This window comes from Tympanuchus pallidicinctus, unplaced genomic scaffold (genome assembly GCF_026119805.1).
Source record: "Tympanuchus pallidicinctus isolate F22 unplaced genomic scaffold, pur_lepc_1.0 scaffold6, whole genome shotgun sequence".
Classification (NCBI taxonomy): Eukaryota; Metazoa; Chordata; class Aves; order Galliformes; family Phasianidae; genus Tympanuchus; species Tympanuchus pallidicinctus.
In genome coordinates, this window is record NW_026294780.1 from 44,589,125 (window position 1) to 44,612,871 (window position 23,747).

General features: G+C 47.5%; 2 protein-coding genes across 2 annotated transcripts in view; one reads left to right on the forward strand and one right to left on the reverse strand.

Moving 5' to 3' along the window:
- Positions 1-90: 90 nt before the first annotated feature.
- CDADC1 (cytidine and dCMP deaminase domain containing 1) lies at positions 91-18,315 on the forward strand. Its single transcript, XM_052664588.1, has 9 exons — positions 91-225; positions 6,052-6,146; positions 7,925-8,102; positions 8,855-9,433; positions 9,882-9,931; positions 10,516-10,685; positions 11,225-11,414; positions 12,426-12,486; positions 14,501-18,315. Exons 1-9 carry the CDS (start codon positions 135-137, stop codon positions 14,572-14,574), a joined length of 1,488 nt encoding a protein of 495 aa, XP_052520548.1. The 5' UTR covers positions 91-134; the 3' UTR covers positions 14,575-18,315.
- Positions 18,196-23,747, reverse strand: part of CAB39L (calcium binding protein 39 like) — a 47,064-nt gene continuing 41,512 nt past the window's right edge. The window contains 1 exon segment of the mRNA XM_052664626.1: positions 18,196-19,710. Within this exon segment, the coding sequence (XP_052520586.1) occupies positions 19,531-19,710 (180 nt within the window). The 3' untranslated portion in view covers positions 18,196-19,530.

The window sequence follows — 23,747 nt, forward strand, 5'->3', positions numbered from 1 at the left end:
CCCCCCGCCTCCCATTGGCCGAAGCAGCCGCCCGTCAGCGGCGGTTGCCATGGGGACGCCTTCGCCGCTCCACCGCCCTGAGGGGAGGAGCGGCGGCGCTATGGGGGCGGGGCGAGCTGTGGGCACCGGCACCGATGCACGGCGCGGACGAGGAGGAGGAGGCGGCAGCGGCGGCGAGGGGGCCGCGAATGAGCGCGGCGAGCACGCAGACCGACAGCATGGCTGGTGAGCGCCGCCACGCGTCCGCCGCGAGGCGCCCCGGGGCGGGGTGCTGCGAGGGGCGAGCGGCCGCGAACGGCCGGCCTTAGCGCGCGGCCTGAGGGTGGCTGCGGCTGGGCGCTGAGGGAGCCGAGAGCCACTTGTGGCCGGGACGAGTTTGGGCAGCTCCTGCACGGCGCTGTGGGTGCTGCGAGACTGCAGCTCCCTGCAGGAAGGCGCTGAGGGCCTGCGGCGTGTCCGGAGAGGGGCGGCTGAACTGCGAGGGGTCTGGAGCACAGATCTGATGGGGAGCGGCGGAGGGAGATGGGATCGTTTGGCTGGGCTGTATGGCCCAGCTAAAACGGGGTTGGATGGTCGTAGCCAGAAGGTCGTTGTCAATGGCTCCGTGTCCAGGTGGAGGCCGGTCGTGAGTGGTGTCCCACATAGGTCGTCCTGGGACTGGTGCTCTTTAACGCCTTTATCAATGGCACAGACGGTGGGATCCAGTGCACCCTCAGCAAGTTTGGTGGCGACACCGAGCTGGTGGTGCGGTTGGCACAATAGAAAGAAGGAATGCCATCCTGAGGGACCTGGACAGGCTTGAGAAGTGGTCAAGTGCAGGTGTTGCACCCGGACTGGGGCAGTCCCAGATAGGAGTACAAACTGGGGAATGAACTCATTGAGAGCAGCCCTGCAGAGAACAACGTGGGGGTCTTGGTGGGTGAAGAGCTGCGCATGAGCCAGCAGTGTGTGCCTGCAGCTCAAAAGGCCAACCGCATCCCAGGCTGCATCAACAGAAGGGTGGCAGCAGGGAGAAGGAGGGGATTGTCTCCCTCTGCTCTGCCCTTGTGAGGCCCCATCTGCAGTACTTTGTCCAGATCTGGGACCCACAACACAGGAGGGGTGCAGAGCTGTTGGAGCAGGTGCAGAGGAGGGCCACAAAGAAGCTCATAGGGCTGAAGCATCTCTATGAGGAAGAAGAGAAGGCTCCGAGGAGACCTCATTGTGGCCTTCCAGTACTTGAAAGGAGCTTATAAGCAGAAGGGGGACTGACTGTTTACACAGGTTGATTGTGATAGGATGAAGGGGAATGGCTTTAAAGTAAAAAACAGGAGACTTAGGGTAGATATCAGGAAAAAATTATTTGGTCACAGATGGTGAGGTCCTGGCACAGGCTGTCCAGAGAAGCTGTGGATCCCCCATCCCTGGAGGTGGATGGGACCCTGGACAGCCTGAGCTGCTGGGTAGCAGCCCTGTCTGTGACAGGGGGCTTGGAGCTTAATGATCTTTAAGGTCCCTTCCAACCTAAGACATTCTACGATTGTTTAGTCGGAGAAGAGGAGGTTCAGGGGAGACATTATCGTTCTCTACAATGATCTGAGAGCAGGTTGATGGGTGTTGGCTTCTTTTCCCAGGTAACTGCTATAGGATGAGAGCAAATGACCTTAACCTTTGCCGGGGAGGTTGAGGAAGGATATTAGGGACAGTTTCTTCTCAGAAGGAGCAGTGAGACATTGGAACAGGCTGCACAGGGATGTGGTGAAGTCCCCATCTCTGAAAGTGTTGAAGAACAATGTAGATGTGGCACTGAGTGATGTGGTTAGTGGGCATGGAGGAAATGGGCTGGCGGTTGGACTGGATGATTGCAGTAGTCTTTTCCAGCCTTACTGATTCTATGATTCATGCACAGCTTTGGGCTGAGACCTGCTGGCTCTCCTGGCAGGCAGTGGGGGCTGTGTCCGGCTGTCTCTATGAGAATCCCACTCTCACTGCAGTTTTGCTCTGCACATGTCTTCTGTTTTCCCTTTCCAGGTGCTTTAAGGTCATAAGGATGTCACTGACATTCAGACTTTGAACTACAGATTCCCACATTGCAAATCAGGCATAATTACATTCTGAGCCACATCTCATGGACATGCCCCACAGCGGTGCCTTCAGCATTGCCCTTCACAGCTCGTGTTCCTTAAACACACTCTCCGTCACTGCAGTGAGGCCTTTGACCTGCAGGAGGAAAATCGTGCCTTGTGTTTGAGGATGGGCTGTGTTAATAGGGAAATGGAGGCTTTGATGCATCAGAAAAGAGCATGCCTGGCTTTGCTCTTGTTAGCAAAGAGCAAATGAATGAAGATGCAGATGTGTGGAAATGCTGTGACCTTCCTTCTTTCCTTTTTCATCATAATATCCTCCTGCTTCTCATGATAAATCTATATCTATTCACAACAGGAAGCAGACTCTGCACTTTTTTCTGTTTGCTTTTCATGTGTTCAATATCTTACACCCAGATAAGGTCCAATAAACCAGTAGTTTCAATTTGTTTCTGGCATATTCTATTTGGGGTCTACTCTGTATGATAGATTGCAATCCATTTTAGAAATTATGATGGTAGACGTGCGAGGTGAAATAAATTTTGCTGGGTTTTTTAGCTTGTCATTTGGGTATTGTAAATGTGAGTGAGTGACGTGGGGCTGTAACACAGATGAACTCGAATGTCATAGAATCATTGAAGTTGGAAAAGACTGCTAAGATCATCCAGTCCAGCCGTCAGCCCATCCCCACCACGTCCACTAACTCAGTGCCACATGCACACAGTTCTTGAACACCTCCAGGCCTGGTGACTGCACCACCTCCCTGGGCAGCCTGTGCTGGTGTGTTACCACTCCTTCTGAGCAGATGTGTTTCCTTATATGCAACCTGAGCTTCCTGTGGTGCAACTTCAGGCTCTTATGTCTAGTCCTGTCATTGTTACCAGGAGATGAGGCCAACCCCTGCCTCACCACAACCTCCTCTTCTCCTGACTGAACAGCTGCTCCCCATAAGATTTGTGCTTCAGACCCCTCGAGGCTTCGTTGCCTTTCTCTGGACACACACCAGAGCCTCAGTGTAGTGAGAAGCCCAAAACTGAACACAGTACTCGAGGTGTTGCCTCACCAATGCTGAGTGCAGAGGGACAGCCAGTTCTCTGCTCCTGCTGACTGCACTATTGCTGATACCAGCCAGGATGCTATTGGCCTTCTTGGCCACTTGTGCACTGCTGGCTCATGTTCAGCCAGCTGTCAGCTGACACCTTCTGATACTTTTCCTCTGTGCAGCTTTCCAGGCACTCTGCCCCAAGCCTGTAGCAGTGCACAGGGTTGTTGTGACCAAAGAGTGCTTGGGCTTAGCAAAGCTTGTACAATTGGCCTCAGCCTACTGGTCCAACCTATTCTGATTCTTCTGTAGGACCTTCCTTCTCCCAGGCATATCAGTACTTCCTCTCATCTTGGTGTCATCTACAGTTTACCGAGGGTGCAGTATCCGTTTAAGAGAATAAAATCTGCTTATTGAAGTATAGCTGCCAGAATTACTTTTAGTGTTTGCTTTTAGTACAAGAGAAGACAAATCTTCACATGTGCTACTTGCTTGCTAGCAAGCATGTCTAATGGGCTCATTATGGGCCCCTCATAGTGTTTGCGTGTTGTGAGGGGATGTCCCCAGCTGTGCAGCCCAGTGAGTGTGGGATCAGGTGGTACTGCTAATAGGGCAGTTGCTGCTTTCCAAAAGCCCTCATTTTGTTCTTCCCTCTGTGTGAACAATGCTGCAGAAGTACAGTCTGAAAAAGGTATTCCAGTCAAGTGTTGTATGCGTTTAACTGCTGTCCTAAATGTTTGGGTTCACAGCTCTGTCATTAGACTGACCTTCTCCCTTGCCAGTCGTGTGAGGCAAAACTGCTTTAAGGGAGGGCGAAAGCATTAGTGAGCAATGCAGTGCTTGCTCCTTTACAGAATCACAGAATGACCAGAGCTGGAAGGGACCTCAAGGATCATGAATCTCCAACCCCCCTGCAACACAGGGCCACCAACCTCCACATTTAATACTGGACCAGGCTGCCCAGGGCCCCATCCACCCTAACCTTGAACACCTCCAAGGACGGGGCATCCACAGCCTTTCTGGGCAGCCTGTGCCAGTACTTCAACACCCTATCTGTAAAGAACTTCCCTCTAACATCCAGCCTAAATCTTCCCTCCCTCAACTTAAAATCACTTCCCCTCATACTGCTGTTATCTACCCTTTCAAAGAGTTGATTTCCCTCCTGTTTGTAGGCTCTCTTTAGGTACTGAAAGGCTGCAAACCCCATAGCCTTCTTTTCTGCAGGCTGAACAAGCCCAGCTCCCTCAGCCTGTCTTCATAGGGGAGGTGCTCCAGTCCCCCGATGATCTTCGTGGCTCTCCTCTGCACTGTCTCCAACAGCTCCCTGTCTTTCTTGCACTGGGGTCTTCAAACCTGGATGCAGTGCTCCAGATGGGGCCCCATAAGAGCAGAGTAGAGAGGGAAATTCACCTCCCTGTCCCTGCTGGCCACCCTTCTTCTGATGGAACCCAAGATACCATTTACCTTCCGAGCTGCAAGAGCACACTGCTGGCTCACGTTGAGTTTTGCATCCACCAGGACCCCCAGGTCCTTCTCCGCAGGGCTGCTCCCAAGGAAAGCTCCTTCCAGTCTGTAAGGACAGCTCCTTCTTCAGCTGTGGGACACTTGGAATGCTGAGTGCTGGGCCTTACAGAATTCTATCTGAATTTTGAAATGAGACTCAAAGCAGCACAAGGTGGTTGATGGTGGTTCTTTGCTGCCCCTTTGGTTACTCAGTCACAGTGACAGGTTTAAATTTTTTTTGTTAAAACCTAAGCAAAATTTAAGCAGACTGTACAAATTGAGAAACAGGTTTCTCTATAACTGGTGTGACTGCAAGACTGCACAGTAGCATGTCCTGTCATGCAGAAGGTGTCAGTGTAAGACCATGATGTGTGCTGGGATTGCTCTCCGTGTGGTGAGCCTGAAGCTGAGTCATGAGATATGTCTCACATTTCTGTCAGCATCTGGGAATCATTTGGTAACATGAACTGAAGTTACATGGGATCTGCTCTGCGGTTCATGCTTTCCACCTTTGAGTAGAATTATCTTGCTGCAAACATTCTGGCTTGACTTGCTTTCCAGAAGTAATTTGGAATTTTGTAGAATCATAGAATCACAGAATGGCCTGGGTTGTAAAGGACCACAATGCTCATCCAGTTTCAACCCCCTGCTATGTGCAGGGTAGCCAGCCACCAGACCAGGCTGCCCAGAGCCACAGTCTGGCTGCTGTCATAGCAGAAAGGTTGATAATAGAGTTTCTGCAGTAACCAAAGTGGAAAATGTTCATCAGAACTTTTGTTTGTGTCTGAGGAAAGCCTTTCTGTTACCTACAGACGAGTTAGAACACTGTGGCAGTTGGGATTGATGTTGGGAGAAGTATATATTAAGGCATTAAAGCTGATGGTAGCTCTCATCTTAAGCAAAGTCTTGCTGCATTATAACGCTTCTGTATCATTTCACAGAACAGAAATTTCCATGTTTAGCTAATGAAAAGTGAGGAAATTTGTAAAACATAGAAATTGTGCCAGTTTTGTTTTTCCTTTCTGGAAGCCTGGATGTTTCTGATAGAAGTAGGATCTGGTAACATAAAGGTAAGGAGAGGCAGGGTGCTGCTCAGCCAGTTAGCCATGTCTTGATGGTCTGACCTACCACTTAATCAGGCTAGTGGCTGGCAGCCCTGCCCGTGGCAAGGGAGTTGGAACTTGGTGATCCTTGAGGTCCCTTCCAACCCAAGCCATTCTATGGTTCTGTGACCTCGCCTCTAGCTCTGGTTGTGTTCTTCTAGTAAATTTATCCCCTAACCTAGGAAAGAAACATGGAATCTGGTGTGCCACTTTGGAAAGGTTGCTAGCATCTCCTCTATGGCACCCCCATGACTAGGATATACATCTTAGTTATTAAAACAATGTCATTTTTATTTGTAAATACTCTTTAATAACTATTTCTTTTTTCTTCTAATGGCAGGCCAAATACCCAGGCTTTCTAAGGTCAATCTTTTTACTTTGTTCAGTCTCTGGATGGAGCTCTTTCCTTCTGCCGAACAACAGAAGAAATCACAGGTAAAACATCGGAGCTTACTGTTAATTGGTCTTTCTGAACAGATGCTGACAGCTTTGTAACCTAACTACTCTGTACAGAGTGGATAGTCTGGAGAAGAAAAAAGAAAAAGCTGACAGGTTTTTTTTCGAGTTTACTTAGAGGTAGGAGAAAATGCGGTGAGAGAAAAACAGCAGAACAGTTACACAAAGTGCTGTTAGTGAAAACACTTGAAAGGCAAGACGTAACCCCAGCAGATGAAGCAAACAGTAAAAATGCTGGTGGGTATTTTGAAAAGCATAACATATTGTGCATTTCTTAGTACCCACTGGTTGTGAGGTAGAGAGAGTCCTTACAATGATAGTGTTAGTGGCTGTAGAGAAGTTTTCTTATGCAGTGAATGTGCACAGAACTACTCAAAACTCCTGGTTGTTGATCAGGAGCTTGTAGGTAACTACCTTAATGACAATGAAAAGAAAGCATCTTCCAGAATGAGTCTTCTGTATACCTGCCAGTTATACATTGAAGTACAGGGGTATTTGCAGAGTGTCCTGGAACAGGGAGTCTCTGTCTGTAGTCAGAGCTCTTATTATCCTCTTTAAAATGATGACTTCTTTGTGCACGGCAGATCCATGTGCTGAGACACATTGCACATATATCAACCAGGACAAGAAAAGATAGGATAATAACTTGAGTGATGAGTAGTTTTCAGAGTGTTGTACTGCGTGTCCCAGACTGATTGCTGTGTTTGTGAAAGAGGGGTAGATGAACACTATGGAGACTTCAGATATAGGTTGAAACACAGTAATTCAGTTTGGAAAGGCAGTTTGGAAATTCAGTTTGGAAAGTGGGTTATATGTGGGGTTTGGTACAGCCCTATCTCTGTAAACACAGTGAAATTGAATAATTTACAGACAAGTGTTTGGGTTACAGCTGGATTGCATAATAAGATCTGCATCATCAATGGGAGAGGGGATGGCTGTTTAGGAGGGTGGACAGTGATGGGACAAAGGAGAATGGCTTTAAACTGAGACAGGAAAGGTTTAGGTGAGATATTAGGAGGAAGTTTTTCACTCAGAGGGTGGTGACGCACTGGAACAGGTTGCCCAAGGAGGCTGTGGATGCCCCATCCCTGGAGGCATTCAAGGCCAGGCTGGATGTGGCTCTGGGCAGCCTGGTCTGCTGGTTGGTGACCCTGCACACAGCAGGGGGTTGAAACTGGATGAGCATTGTGGTCCTTTTCAACCCAGACCATTCTGGGATTCTGTGATCAAACTAGGCAGTATTCAGTTTCCTCACTACATGTGGGAATCCAGATGTAAGAGCTCTTGTCTATGACTTGCAGGCTTTTTCCTTATTTAGAACCACAATTCACGTCTATAATTGAAAAAACAGAAATAAAACTAGAGGACCTATTGGGTCCCAGGATGATCAAGATTAAGACAGAAATTGAAATCATCAGCACTTACAGTAGCTGAATGATTGAGAGAGGCTTTAAGTTGTAGTTGATGGAATTTTCTGTGCAGCTCCTGAGTTTTCTAATGGGTAAAGCTATGGTCAGAAAAAAACAGGAATTGGTGACAAGTGTTGGTGTGAAGTTTGACAGAGACGCAGCACTCAGGTATTAAGATCCACATGTAGGCACTGCTTAGTGGAAATACAGCAGAGGTTATTTAATGATCCATATGGAAATCTGTACTGGGGAGCAACGTACTCCATTCCTGGTGGACGAGTGTTACCAGGGACAAGCTGTGATCTCCCCGTGGACGTAATGCTAATAACCACGCGTTGTTTTCCGTAGGTAAAGAAGAGCGGCCTGGTTGTGGTGAAAAACATGACCATTATTGGTCTTCATTGTTCCAGTGCAGACCTGCATGCCGGTCAGATCGCGCTCATTAAACATGGATCGAGACTTAAAAACTGTGATCTTTACTTTTCCAGAAAACCGTGTTCAACTTGCTTAAAAATGATTGTAAATGGTAAGAGCTGATTGTAGTGTAGTGGGAACAGCTGTTACACTTGCCATTGGTGGTGTCAGAACGCCCATGTTCTCCTTGATTATCCTAGCTGATTGGCAGCTCATGGAAGCCTGCACTGTTATTTTCCACAGTATTGAATGTGCATTTCCTGAAACTGATGATCAGGATATTAGGGTTTGCTATTGAGACTGTATTTCTTTGTGCAGCAACTCTTGTTTGTGGTGCCTGTCTCTCAGTGCTGAGGTTCTGACACAGCCATTGCACTTTCCCAGAACAACCCTAATCCTGATGACCAGATCCTGATTACTACATTTTTAACTGGTCCTCTCACTGCATATTAGTGGTACAGAATAAAGATGGTGCAGAAATCACAAGGAAGTACTTTAAGTCTTCCTTTTTTCAAGTGAGATGAAGACGGATTATTCACTTCCTGATTAGATTTGAATCTCAGCAGCAGTTTCTATTACAGACATTTTTATGCGTTGGCAATGTATCTGTTATAGGTAAGATGCAAAATTATGCTGCCACAAAGATGTTGGAACTTCAGAAATTTCTGTTTTTGTTTATGATCTGGTTATCGAATCAGGTGGGCTCCTGATACCAGCTGCCATTCTTATTGCCCAGCCATACCTTACGCAGCACACGGGGCCTTGAAAGACTAAAAACAGGGTTAGGCAATAATGTATTGCTTTTGAGGTTTGTGTCCCACCGTACTTCAATGGCTCCTTTTTCTGCATTGTCTTCTCTTCCAGCTGGAGTGAACAGGATTTCTTACTGGCCTGCAGATCCTGAAATCAGTTTGCAGAATGAGGCATCCAATCCTGTGATGACCAGTGATGCAAAGCTCGATGCCAAAGCAGTAGAAAGGCTGAAGTCAAACAGCCGTGCTCGGGTGTGTGTGTTGCTTCAGCCCTTGGTGTGCTACATGGTGCAGTTTATTGAAGAAACTTCCACCAAGCTTGATTTTATTAAAAAAATAGCCAAATCACAGCCTGACTTTAATACTGACTTTTATACTGCATGTAGACAAGAAAGAATTAAAGAATATGAAAGTTTATTCCTGATTTCAAATGAGGAAACGCACAAGCAAATATTGATGACCATAGGACTGGAGAACCTCTGTGAAAATCCATACTTCAGCAATCTTAGACAAAATATGAAAGATCTGGTCTTGGTCTTGGCCACGGTGGCTGCCAGCGTCCCTGTCTTTGGTTGCTTTGGGTTTTACAGCAGTGAACCACAGCCAGCAAATGATACATGCCATCAGGGTTTGCCCCAAGAGATTGCAAGGCACTGTATGGTACAAGCCAGGCTGCTCGCCTACCGGACAGGTGAGTTGTTACTGCAGGGGATAGGAATGGATCTCGTGTGGGTGAGTTCCTGGTTATTTCATCTTGCTTCTTCTGTTCAATTTCCTAGTTTGAGCATTACCACATATTTAAGGAATGGCAGCAGTTAAGTAATAAATCTGATGGTTTGCAATCTCAGATCGTCGTGCTGCTCTGTATGTGTTGTTGGCACGTGTGTTCTTAGTTATACATATTGGTTGCTTCTCAGCATCTGGCAAAAAATGGACCTGACAAAATCACAGAATGGCTGGCCTTGCTGCTGAAGCACCCCCAGCTTTTGCAGTAGACTCTCAACACTTTAAAGCTCTCAGTCTTCCTGCGTTCCTTTCTCGTATCCAGAGAACAACCTTACTCTAGGATGTAATATGTTAGTATGTACATGGCTTAGAAGTACCTCATTTGTTATTTACTGCTAAAATTTGTGTTCCAGAGGATCATAAAACAGGAGTCGGAGCTATTATTTGGGCAGAAGAAAAAGCAGTAAGTATTTTGAAAGTTGCCTTCTCTTGCCCTTGTATATGCTTGTATCTGCTTTGGGCTTGTTTCTTTTAATTTGCATATGCATATGCATAGAAGGTAAACATTTGAACCCATGTGTAAACTTGTACACGTGTGCAGTGCTGTAGAAAGCCCTGTACTTCTCACTATTTGTACCTAACTTTTCACTGCTTATGCTCTCAAGATGAAGGGGAAGTGTAAATCAGGTCAGTAAGTGCCACGGTGTATCTGCCTCTTCTTAGCATGCTTGCTTCCCTAATTGTCAGTATTCCAGGTGACCAAATCCTTTACACTTTTTGTTCCCTCTAACAGTATGCAAAAAGGGAAGCCCTTAGAGCCCAGTTTGGTCTGTTGTCTGTGTTGCTGCAGTTTGCCTGCGTGGTTTCGTGGAACAGCACTGTGCAGACATGCAGCAGTTGGCTGAGTTCTCTTCTAACTGCTGTAACTTGGCGTGAACTTACAATGCTTGCATACTAAACAAAATGTGAAAGCATATATTGCACAATGCTGTGACTCAGTACTCAGTTTAAACATCTCAAAATTCCCTAATTTGTTTACTGTTGCAGAGAAGCTGTGATGGAACAGGAGCAATGTATTTCGTAGGCTGCGGTTACAATGCCTTTCCTGTTGGATCTGAATATGCTGATTTTCCACACATGGATGACAAACAAAAAGATCGGGAAATCAGGAAGTTCAGATACATCATACATGCTGAGCAGAATGCCTTGACATTCAGGTAATGAGTTGATCTTTACCACCAAAAAAAAAGAGACAACAGTTCAGAAATAATTTTGTGACAGAAGCATGATGTCACTGTGAAGAGACGTGGCTTGCAGTCCCAGTCTTGTTTATGCTTATGGGGCAGAACGTGGATGTGCACAGACACAGTCAGCTGTGGGGTTTCTTCAGACAGAATCTAAGTGAACTTGGTTTTGAAAGGAAATTCACTCCAGTGTGTGGCAGCCATCTTTCAAATATAAGCCACTGCCTCTGCTTCCTGCTAGGACTGTGCTATAACCTGAAATATGGAAGTGTGGCAATTGTTGAGGCTCCTGACGCCACATGTGATGTGTATGGAAAGGTAGGAGGGGCATTTCACTCACAGGTAGTAAAACCAGACCAGGTGGTTTTGTATGCTCTTGCACTTAAGCAGGAATAAGCTGATTGTGGGAGCAGGTGCTAGATAGCACAACACTTCTTTGCTTCTTCCTGTTGTCACCATTCGAAACTTATCAAGATGTAAATGCTGAAATTCTGCTTTCTGACTGCTTGTAGGTGTCGAGAAATAAAGCCAGACGAGAGAAGCATGATATTTGTGACAAAATGTCCTTGTGATGAATGTGTCCCTTTAATCAAAGGGGCTGGTATCAAGCAAATCTATGCAGGAGATGTCGATGCGGGAAAAAAGAAAGCAGATATTTCCTATATGAAGTTTGGTGAACTGGAGGGTGTAAGCAAATTTACTGTAAGTATCTAAAATACGTGTTATATACAAAAACCTGTGGGCAGCATTCATGGGAGGGTGGAGTGAGCAGTCACAGAGCTGGCATACGGGAGTGTGCTGTTCAATCAAGTGTGAGTGGCACTGAGGTTGCTCTGGAACCTCTGGGGAGGAGTGCTGTGCCATGTGCTGTGTGGTGCCTGTTTTCTGGGATGTCATTTCCTTGCAGATTGCCCTCTGACTTGTGGCTGCTTGTTGACACGGCGGTTCACCACGCTGAAGTTCTCCTCAGACCTCCATTCTGCCACATGGGGTGGGAGATGGCAGCATGCTTTCATAGGCCCTTCTGGCAGCTCTGCAAAGAGCTGTGGTGGGTTTTGAAGGTGGCCAAATGCACCTGTGCTCAGGGTGCTCACCATACCAAACTGCAGTCCTGTTAGTCTCTGCAGGCTTGCTTCCCCATCTCAGGGGAATAAATGGCCACACAAGCCCTAAGGGATCTTTATCCTCAAAGGAAGTGTGTGTCTGAGGGAGAGCCCTTCTTTTCCCAGCTCACAGTGAACATTAGAAAGTTACTTCTTTCTCCCCTTGCTCTTTCTTTTGTCTTCTGGAATAAATGAGGGGTCTGGAGCACAAATCTTATGAGGAGTGGCTGAGGGAGCTGGGATTGTTTAGTCTGGAGAAGAGGAGGCTCAGAGACTGCCTGAAGGGAGGTTGTGATGAGGAGGGGTTTGGCCTCTTCTCCCAGGCAGCAAATAAACAAAAGTTGTGCCAGAGGAGGTTTAGATTAGACATGAGGAAGAACTTTTTCTCTCAGAGTGGTCAGGCACTGGAATGGCTGCCCAGGGAGGTGGTGGAGGCGCCGTCCCTGGCAGTGTTCAAGAGGTGCCTGGATGAGGAGCTGCAAGATGTGGTTTAGTGCTTGTGGTAGCAGAGGTGATGGGAGGATGGTTGGACCAGATGATCTTGTAGGTCCTTTCCAACCTTGTGCTTCTATGATTCTATGAAATAAACTTTTTTTTCTTCTTTTACCAGTGGCAGTTAAATCCATGCCACCCTAATGCCGTTGAGTTCCATGATCCCACAATGAGGGAAAGTAAGTGGTTTTTTCATTAATGTGTTTTATGACTGAAATCTGTAAGTAAGATCAAGCGTTAAACAAATCTGAATTCCTCTGGGGATTGATTTCAGTTAGTTACATTTTTCCATGAATGCTTCTCTAAACTTTTTGAATAGATGAACTGATGGTAAGTCAAAAATCTAAACTTGTCTTAACAAATGCTTGGCACTTGCACACAATTACAAAATCTTCTAATGCTATTGTTAAGATCATTTCAGACTACATTACTATGTTTTATGTTGTGTTCTGTGAAGACTTTAAGGGATTGGAGTGCTCTTCTTCTCAGAAGAAATTAGACTCTGAGTCACTTAAATGAAGGAGAACCTACGGCAGTGTTTTTCAGTGAACATTTATACATACATTATTTTTTCCCTTCATTTTTGTTATCTTTGAACTGGGGCACTTTTGTTATCGTAACAGGGGCACGGGTCCTCAAATCCTTGCCTACCTGCACCCTTGTACAAGGGAGCTGCCACCTTCTGAAAGCAGCGTGTTTATGCTGAAGCCTTTGTGTGCTACAGAGGGGTCCTACCCTACTGGCATGTATGTAGTTTGCTCTGAAAGTAGTGCCTCCTATTTATTTCCATGGAAACTACAACAGATATAAGAGCCAATAACACTTTGATAAAGGAAATTCTCATCTGTAAAACACTATTTTTCAACATAGTCACCACGATGAGCTATGCATGTTCATCAGCAATGAACAAGAACCTGCATGCCGTGCTTGTAAAAATCTGTACCAGCAGAGGTGACTTCTATTTAATAGCTGCTATGATGGCACCTTTGCTAGGAAATTGTTACCTGTGTAGCCTATCATTCGTCAGCAGATAGAAGTCAGCATGTGTCTAATCTGGTCTACACAGAGGGTGTAGTAGGACAGTCCAGCCAAGGCTGGCAATTTGCTCTGCAGCCTTCAAACTGGAGCCTGGTGTTACTGCGTTGCAAAAGAAAACTCGTCTTCTCTGGAAGTTTAAGCCTTCAGCTTAGCCAGTGTCACAGTGTAGCAGTTACAGTGTCATGGTTTTTCTGAGCTCCAGGAAATCCAGAAGGATCACCACTTTGCTATCCCAAAAGACAGCATCCATCACTTGATGTGCTGAGGGCTGCATCTCGAACGTTCAGCAAGCGTCAACGAAGTGTCAGTTTTTTTCTGCATGGAGAGGTTCAGTGACACACCTTTGCTTCATCTTCCACCTCAGAGTGCCCCGCTGCAGCCATCTGTCACACAGCAACAAAATGTAGTGGGATATTGGTGGGAAAGTTCATCCTTTACTGCCACACCTCCAACATCCACCTGTGACGTGGTGGGCCAGCATAGCAAGATAGGAGGCATTACTTTTGGGGCAGCCGTGGTGCTGTCAGCCACCAGTCCTTAAAATGTTTCTCAGCCTAGGTGAAAACCACGTGGAAAAGTAAGCTTGGAGCTTCTGTGCTTCAAGCAGAAAAGGCAGAGAGCTGGCAGTAGCTCCAAGCTATGAGTACTGTGCTAAGAGCGGGTTTTTTGTAGCACATGAATAGCTACATACCACAAGCTAATTCCAGCTAATGCCTAACAGGTAGGGAGCTGTGGAGAAATCTCTTCCCAGCAATTTCCTTACAAGTCGTGGGAAGAAAGAAAGAGAGAAGGCTTCAGGGTAGTGTTTAGTAATGGTTGCATAATGTCAGGGTGTGTTCGTCCCTCTGTGTCCTAATGGGTTTCAGCTGAAGAAAGATTCACCCTGTGGTACCTTTTGTCTGACACCTCTTTAACGCTTATTTTCTCTAACAGTGTTTCCTTTGGGATGGCATGCTTCCCTTCTCAGCACTGTTCCAGTTTGCTCTCTTTCTGCAATACACATCCCTCTTGCAATGACTATTGTGTGATCCCTTCATGGGAAAGAAGACAGCCTCTCCCACCCGCACCCAGTGTTACTCCCCTGTGCCTGTATGCGTGGAACACTTAGACAGTGCCTCCTCTTGCATTAACATTTCACTTCTGTTTTTTCTCTAGATGGAGTTCAGAAGACAAAATCGGTAGATGATCAGCAGCACCAGAACAAGAAACTGTGTCTTGGTCACTACTGAATAATCACTTCAGCACTCCTGCATTCTTGCTCTGTGCTTTTTATAACGCAGCCTGTTTGCACTTTCAAATAACGAAGGATTTTATTTATTGTTTGGAAAGTGATTTTTAGAATAACTTTATTTATGATGCCTTGAATGTTTTACAGAATTACTTGAAGGTCTTTTTAATTTAGAAGTTCCTAGGGAAAAAATGCTGCTTGTATTTTCTATGAAAGTAATTGGGTGGCAAATAATTGTAAATGCATAAGAACAAATGCAGAAATTTGTTGCTGGTAGATCAGAGGAATAATAAAATGTTATTTCTTTGCTCGGTGTAGAGATTGAGGGAATGAATTTCTAAGTTCTGGGTTAGCAGAATGCAGAAGTAAGCTGTGGTTCAAGTAGAGTACTCAAAGGAATCTCCAAGAAAATGGTAGATAAGTAACTGGCCCAGTTCCTCAAAGTGGCTTTTGCTTCTCAGTCTGTTTGTATAATGGAGCCACTGCCACTGGGACATAATGGTTGTTAGAAAAGGGATTTGGAGATTGTTTGTCTCTCATACATAATTTCTTCCAACTACCATGGCAGCACAGCTGTTTTCTTCTGTGGTACTTGCACTGCTGGGGTGTGTTCTTTGTGCTGCCTCAAGCACATCCCATCTGCATTAACCTACACCTTTGCTTCCATCCTTAAAACCCTGGAAGAAGAACTGTGTCCTAAGATTCTGCTTAGTTTCAATTTGTTCTTTGCAGGCTTTGGATAGCAAAGCTGTGATGGGGCAGCATGCACAGCAGTGTTAACACAGCATTAGCTGCAGGGAGACTGTTCTCACGCAGTCTGATCCTGCAGTTTAAGGTAGGTTCTTGAACTGCAGCAAGGAGCTGACATTCCTTACGGCTCATCAGATAGCTTCATATCAGAACTGGGATGCTTGTATCCTCTTACCACCATGAGAATTTGCTCTTACTTAAGCTGGAGGAAGGCTTTCTCTCAGTTTAGTGAAACTGAACACAGCCTCTGGCGACGTGAGAGGTGTGTGCAGTCAGCAGCAGAAATCTTGCCAGGCAAGTGGCTGATCCACCACCACTGCTGTCCTTTCCCAGGGCCAGGATGAAAACATGACCCTGTTTGTCAACCAAGGGAAGGATGGTGAAATCCACTTTTTGCATCACACCTCAAAAATTTGCACAGTAGCTCATGAGGAAGTGTCTGATCTGCCGCTTCTTTGAACTGCCACCAGCTCGTGTGGTCCAGAGCACAGGGCCTGAGATCCTGGACCAGCAGGTCCAGCTGCAGGAGATCTGTGCCTCTGTCAGACAGAGTCCAGCTTGGGCCTGGGGAGGATGTTCCTGTTCTGGATGTCATGCAACCCTCCCAAACTGATTTTCTTCCTCTCGTCAAGTTTCATGGCTTGTAACTCGAGTTTAAAATTGGATATTGGTGCTTCGTAAGCAAGACTGTCATTATAATCTGTTCTAAATCAAATATTTTACTTTGTCATACTGTTTTCCTTCCATTTCTTCCTGTGTAAGAGTGATTACTCTTGGCTTTCTCTACAGATTAGAAGAACCCTGTCTAGATTTAAGCACCCCCGTACCCTGACACCTTCACGTTTCCATCATCCATCGGCAGTGCTCTCCTGCTTGAGGTAGCAGCAGGGAAAAAATAAGTGCAGGTTTAAGGCCTGTTGAGGTTTTATCCTCATCGGTCAGCTGGTATCAAAGCAGGATAAGTCTGTGTCTTTATGGGAACGGCTGAGATGGAAAAGTCCCTGAAAGGTGGTGGGTGGCCTGGGTACAGGGAGAGGCAAATCATGATGTACGCATCAAAAATGGCACATGTTAAATAACTGCACTGCAGTGGATGCTGCTGTAACCTTCATGAGTGACGATTTTACCTTCAGTTTTTATTGGTTTTTTAAAAGGGATTTTTGTACGAAACTTCCTGTGAAACTTGGAATTGCTTTTGAGGCTGAAAGCTTGCAAGTCTGACCTGCTGTCACGCCGTCTTTGGACGCATTCAGAGCAGATTTGAGCAGAGGTTCACAAATGTCCGTAGGCTCTGATGATCTGTGTAACTCTGCTGTGTTTCCTGCTGGGATTGCAGATTAGGAAGAACGTGAGCAGGGGTTTCTCTTGACCCACAGACTGCAGGCACTGCTGCGCATCTCGTCTGCTCACCCAGGGGAGGCATGCGAGGTCGGGCATCTCCTGCTGCGCTTCTGCAAAGGAACTGTAGGGTGTGTGTTTCTTACATCAAAAGAACGATGTATTTAAAGTTAAGAAATGTGAAACTATATATTTTATATATACGTATGAAATTTCTGTACGCATTTTGGTTCATCTCAGAGCAGTCTTTTCAATTGCAGGTATGAGCTGCTGCTAACAGTTTGGCCTCTTGAGCAAGAATTACAGAAATTCTCTGCTAATTGTTTGCCTTACAGCAAAAGATGTTTTCTGCTAATAAATGATTCTGGCAGTAAGTACTGAAGTGTATTGCTGAGCTGCAGATAGAACGTTGGGCTTTCATTGCCTGGATCCGGTAAGCGACATCGCCTGCAGACTGGCAAGGCAAAGCAGGCAGATGGTTTCAGTCTATTTCTAACAGATGCAGGTGGTCTTGTCACTAATGAAGGTGTCACAGTGCCACATATGTGGGGCTGACTGTTCTGCACAGCAAGGGAACTGCAGAGAGGTGTTGTCAAACACTGCATTCATCGTCCTTGGGCTCCTTCTGCTTCCCAGGCTGCGCAGTGCCAGTTCTGCAGCCCACATACGTGGCGCACCTGGGCACAGCATTTTCAGAGCCGGGGCAGAATTCGCTGCAGTTCTGCTCTCTTACAGAAGGTGGTAGCACACAGCAGCTTCCCTTGGAAGTGCCACTCCGCTGGCAGCTCCCACCCGCTCTCCTGTTGCAGCAGTCGCACAGCTGACAGCTTGAAGTCAGGGATGCTCCCTCCTGACTCCTGGCGCGGCTGCGGGGTGGGCAGTGGAGCGGAAAGGCTGCAGCCCTCGCTTCCTCCCGCTCCTCTCCCAGCACTGAGCTCGGTCCTGCAGCCACAGCTCCCCCGCGTGCCGATCTCGGGGAAATGCGGAGCTGTTGGAGCGGCGCCCGGGCCGTGAACGAGTGAACCGATGGAAACAGCGAACTCCATCTTCAGCTCCAAGACCCCGTCTTTATTTAAGGGGCGTGAAACAGCAGCACGGTGCTTGACGTCTCGTTCACCCTTTCTTTTGCTTCTTTCAAAGAGCCGTGCAAGTTGAGCTTGGAGCTGACCCAGCTAAGAGGTGTGCTGGCAATATCCGGCGTCCAGAGAAGTTCCTTGTGTAACAAACTGCAGAGAACCCAGCAAGTCCTTTCAGTGTAAAACCAGCCCTTTCTTCCTCTTTTCCCACACGCACAGACTTCCCACCAGCCCTTACTGCTGTGGTTGGATGGCCGCCACCACAGTGGGCAGAGGATGGCAGCTGGGCACGTTCTGCTCACACCAACACTGGCTGTAGGTATCACCTCTCCTCGTGCTGCAGCCAGACCACAGCCTGAGGTGCCAGGAGAAGGGCAGAAAGAATCTGGCACCATGCAGCCTTGCTCTCCCGAAGGGCAAGAGGGGAAAAAAAAAGACAGCAATCATAGAGATACGGCTTACTTGGTAATCATGCCTTTAATAGCTTGTAAATATTTTCTTTTTAAATTCCAGGCAACTAAGATGTGCTTTTTTGTGTGTGTGTGTGTATCTGACATCTGAAAAAAAAAAAACAAAAACCAACAATACAAACCCATGACTCCACAATCTGTTCAGTTTCATCCCTTTTCCATAGCACATAAATAAAAGTATCAGTCACCCCAATATACAACAATTTCATGAAGGAAAAAGCCTTGCTCCATTTTCACAATTCAGTTGGCCTTTCTATCTGAAGCATCAGCGCCAGCTTTGGCTGCAAAACAACCTTGCAACAAACAGGACAACTCAGGACTTCAGCTGGCAAGAACTCAAGACATTTCCACTCCTTGCTCTCAAACTCCACATCCCGATGAAGCCCCAGAGAACACCTTCAATCCCACTGAAAAAAGACCCCACACTGTCCCAGCACACACAGGAAACACTGTTTGGATCACAGAGCTTATTCAACCTTAAATGAGTGAGCAGTGCAATGACTGCCTCTGTGGAACCTGAATCCAGGTGTGAATGACCAGGGATAGGAAACACCAGGTAAGCAGCAGCCTTTGGGTGCTCCAAGGCCTCGACGTGAGCACCCAACAGATGCTCTCAGCTTTGAGAGCAGCTCCTGCAGCCCCAGGGCCACACAGCAGCTCACACTGAGGCCACATCTCACCAAGAGAGGTGTTCTCACCTTCCTCCAGCTGGGCACCCTGCAGTGCATGATTCTGCCCAGTCAGGTGCCTTCATCCACCTCCCCAGCGCAGACCGAACAGAAAACCTCTGATCTAGGGTTAAAGAAAGCTTATAGACGAGAACACAGAAGCAAAGGAAAAACGTGACTGTTTTGGCTAAAAAAACAGCATCTGTAACTGCAGCTAACTCCAGAGACAAATGTACTCTTTCACAGTCGTGTGTGTGTGTGCAGCACTCAAACAAAGTCACAGCTATGGGTGCAGAGGGAAAGCATCGGCACACAGGAGCTCCTCGTGCGCTCCCCAGCATGCGAGCCTGCCCACAGAGATAAGCTAGGAGGTTTGTCCTCCTTGAGCACAAATGGCAGAGCGGCTTCTAGTTCAGAAGGATTCTAAACTGACATAAATAATTCTAGTCTCGATTAAAAATAATATATTATTCTAGGTTGTTTTTTCTTTTAGCTTTCATGTAAAACCCCTATACTCTTGACATCTAGGAACAAAGACAAAATAAAAAACCCAGGCACTTGCCGTGCCTTCTCAAGCACTATTGTGGTGTTTAAGGGACACTGAGGAACTTAACAGAAGAGATTAATGCCTACAGTGGAAAATGAGTGGAGTTCTTTATGCTGTCGGCTTCTTCAAGTCTCGGATTTGCTTGATCAGGTAGTTCTTCTCATCGGTGAACTGCTCATCATCCGTCCTCTCTTTCTGGAAATTGCTCAGAAACTCGATGAGCTTGGGTTGGTTTTTCAACAGGATCTCCACGATGGGCTGCGTTTTGTTTGGACTGGCCACAAAAACCTGCATGCACACAAAGCAGGAACGCCAGGGGGAGAAGAGGGAGAGGAGCCGTCAGTCACAGCGCTGCCGCAGCCACAGCTCCCCAGCCATGCAGGCTGGCAGAGCAGCACTGCACACACCTTGTCCCAGGGCACGGAGCTACAGATGTGTTGGTTCAATGCAACCTGGAGCAAAGCTGTGCCTGCGTGTGGTGTCATTTCCCCTCCGCTTTACTCTTTGTTGATAAAGCGCTTGATTGCAAACCCCGCTGTCGAGAGCGGGCTATCCTTCCTCAGCCTCCCCCACATGCAAGTCTTAAGACATTTGTTAATTATAAGTAGAATGGAAAAAGCTCCCTGTCAGCTTTGATATCCTTTCCATACTAACCCAGGCCTAAAATTAGCCTTACCGGCTTTGTTTTGGTTTGGAAGACACGTCAGAGGCTCTGCTTCCCCTGGCCTGATCCGATCCCAGCAGCGTGGAAATTTACAGCAGGCGGAGCAGTGCTGTGGGTGCACCCAGCTCCGGTCTGCCCCCAGCGGGGCCAAGCAGAGAGGCGGGCCATCCTCAGGGGGAAATTCTTCACTCAGAGGCCCTGGCACAGCTGCCCAGAGAAGCTGTGGGTGCCCCAGCCCTGGAGGCACTCAAGGCCAGGCTGGATGAGGGCCTGAGCAGCCTGAGCTGCTGGCTGGCACTGCCCATGGCAGGAGGTTGGGACTGGGTGGGCTTTGAGGTCCTTTCCAACTCAGACTATTGAATGGCTCTGTGACAGGACACCCAGCCACTCACCAGCACTGTGGGCAGACTGCTCTCAATAATCACCTCCTCAGGCTTATCTGAGCTGCTTTCTCATTTTCCCTCTTTAAAACCCATAGCTCTGAACATCACCCCTGCACTGATGCTTTTGCATTTTCTCCGTCATCCTGACAACGGGAACTCAAGGCCAGCAGTGCCAGGACCCAAGGAGGCCAAGGAGATGGGGGCTCAGCCAGCACACCACGCCAGAGCCCCGGAGGAGCTCCCATGTGGGCTGGTGCTGAGGTTGCCATGGCTGGTCAACAAAACAGTGCTGAGTGCTTGTGCAATGACACAAATAACTTGAACTATTCGCTACCCAACGAGAAGAAATTAAGGATGGACAGAACTGGAAAACAGCCAGTTTCCCTTTGCGCTTGTTCAAACCAGAATAAAAACAAACATCTGCTTACAGCACAGAATGGCAATTTGTCCAGACCAATGCAGGCAGAACTGTTACTCAGCCCAGCCCATGGCTCCCACAGGTTTCCTCTCCTGCCTTTTTGCCCACATGCACATCTGGGCTCTATCCTGCCATGTGGGAGTTCCCTGTATGCAGCTGTATGACATGAGGTGCAACGTGCACAGTGACCCACGCATGGCCAGGCTGTGGTCCCTCTGCAATGAACAGGGACATTTACAGCCTTATGCTGCATACAGCTTCCCAACAGCAGCACCCACAGCCGGGACTCTCAGGGATCCCTTCAGGGCAGCCACCCCACAGTAACAGCTGTCCTGCAAGGTGCTCCAGTCCTTCACGGAGCAACACCTGGCCAAGAGGGCCAACGGCATCCTGGCCTGCATTAGAAATAGGCCAGCAGGAGCAGAGAGGTAATCTTCCCTCTGTACTCAGCACTGGTGAGGCCGCACCTCGAGTACTGTGTTCAGCTTTGGGCCCCTCACTGCAAGAAAGACATTGAGGCCCTGCAATGTGTCAAGAGAAGGGAAACGAAACTGGTGAGGGGTCTGGAGCACAAGTCTTATGAGGAGCAGCTGAAGGAGCTGGGGTTGTTCAGTCTGGAGAAGAGGAGGCTCAGGGGAGACCTCACTGATTCTACAATTGCCTGCAGGGAGGTTGTGATGAGGAGGGGTTTGGCCTCTTCTCCCAGGCAGCAAACAGGATCTGAGGAAACGGCCGCAAGTGGTGCCAGAGGAGGTTTAGATTAGACATGAGGAAGAACTTTTTCTCTCAGAGTGGTCAGGCACTGGAATGGCTGCCCAGGGAGGTGGTGGAGTCACCGTCCCTGGCAGTGTTCAAGAGGTGCCTGGATGAGGAGCTGCGAGATTTGGTTTAGTGCTTGTGGTAGCAGAGGTGATGGGAGGATGGTTGGACCAGATGATCTTGTAGGTCCTTTCCAACCTTGTGCTTCTATGATTCTATGATCAAATCCAAATTGCACAGTCACTGACTCCAAAAGTACCCCAATGTCCTTCCTCTTGACAAACCATTAAGTACATTCACCACTTGGCAGACTGTGTATACGCTTGCTTTCACAGAATTCATACACAGCCAGTCGTGGAACACAGGATGCCTGCATTTTCTGTCCCACAGTAAGAATGACAACATGACTATAACAGCATCTCATCCCCTGTTGTGTGACAAATGCTCCCTGTTGGCACAATCTCCCATCATTCATTTTAGCCACATTTTCCTCTGGTCTCAGGATAGATTACTCCAATGCCTCTCCAGAAAGAGATGTTGTCTATCCTGAAAAAAACCATTATAGAGCCAATTAACCTGTATGGAATTCCATGAAATTCAAGGAAGTCATGCCTCACTGAGGAAACATCCATGCACATTTCCACCCTACTACAACCCATCTACTGTTCTCCCCATCTGTGCTGCCCAGCAACTGACATCACAAATTAATTACTTTGCCAAACACATGCAACCACTAAGCTACCCAGGGAGGTGGTGGACTCGCCGTCCCTGGCAGTGTTCAAGAGACATCTGGATGAGGAGCTGTGAATTTGGTTTAGTGCTTGTGGTAGCAGTGGTGATGGGAGGATGGTTGGACCAGATGATGTTGTAGGTCCTTTCCAACCTTGTGCTTCCATGACTCTATGATTCTGCCAGCCCCTGGGCATTTGCTGACACCTGACAGACTGTCAACAGCACACTGCTGCCTGCAACAGCTGGGGAGGTTCAGGTTGGAGATTAGCAAACATTTCTTCCCAGAAAGAGTGGTGATGCAGTGGCACAAGCTGCACAGGGAGGTGGTGGAGTCCCTGTCCCTGGAGGTGTTCAAGAACCGTGTGGATGTGGCACTGAGGGACATGGTTAGCGGGCATGGTGGGATGGGCTGATGGCTCCATGAGATGTTCTTAGATGTCTTTCCAACCTTAATGATTCTGTGACTCTATGAACGCAATATCCCTCCCCCCCCTTGCAAAGAATGTTGATATTCTGCTATGGATCTGTTGTTTTCCCACAGTTTGAGAAATAAAGAAGCTGGAGATGTAAATCTGAATGCACTTGGCTGTTATCCACCCTGTGCCTAAGGTCCCATGGTATGAATGTTCAGCTCTGGCTCAGCAAAAGCAGCCCCGCACCCAAACCACACTGATGGAGGCCAGAAGCATCCAGCTCCTGGGCTGAGAGAAGCCGCACGGCACCTGGACAGCTTCCTTTGTGGAAAGCAATGCACAAACCTGCAGGCAAGGGGGAGGAAAACAACCCAACAGGATGCTGCTGCAAGTTTCTCATTCCGGAGTTCAATTCCCACTCTGTGACCATCAGATAGAACTTAGAGGTTTCAGTGGCAAACCAGCATTTCAAACTTGTTCCATAATGGGCATTACCAAAGTCAATAAGAACTTGGTTTAATAGAGGATGTCACATCCTGTTCCTCCTGCTGCTCGATTACTTATGGATTATTATTGTCTTCCCTTTGCAAAGCTGCCAGACTGAACCTTCACACACACCACCCTGACGGACCGTCCTGCTCAGTGTCGGTGGGAACTCACAAAAAGAGAAAGTTAGAGGACCAGAAAATTCCTGAGAAGCCATTCAATGCCACAGCCAAGCAAAGAAAATCAATTCTGCAAGTATTGACCCAGCAGCTTCACGCAGCCCAGGATTGGGACCCGTGTAAGGTTCTGCTTGTAAACGGGCCCCCCATTCAGAGCTCTGCACTGTCATAAAGATGGAGATCAAGCTCTGTAAACAGCAATCATTATGAATGCCTGCTGGGACATTTTCACTGAAATTAGGTTTCACTGAAGCTACAACGCTTCAGGGAAAGTCTCCTTCATCCATGGCT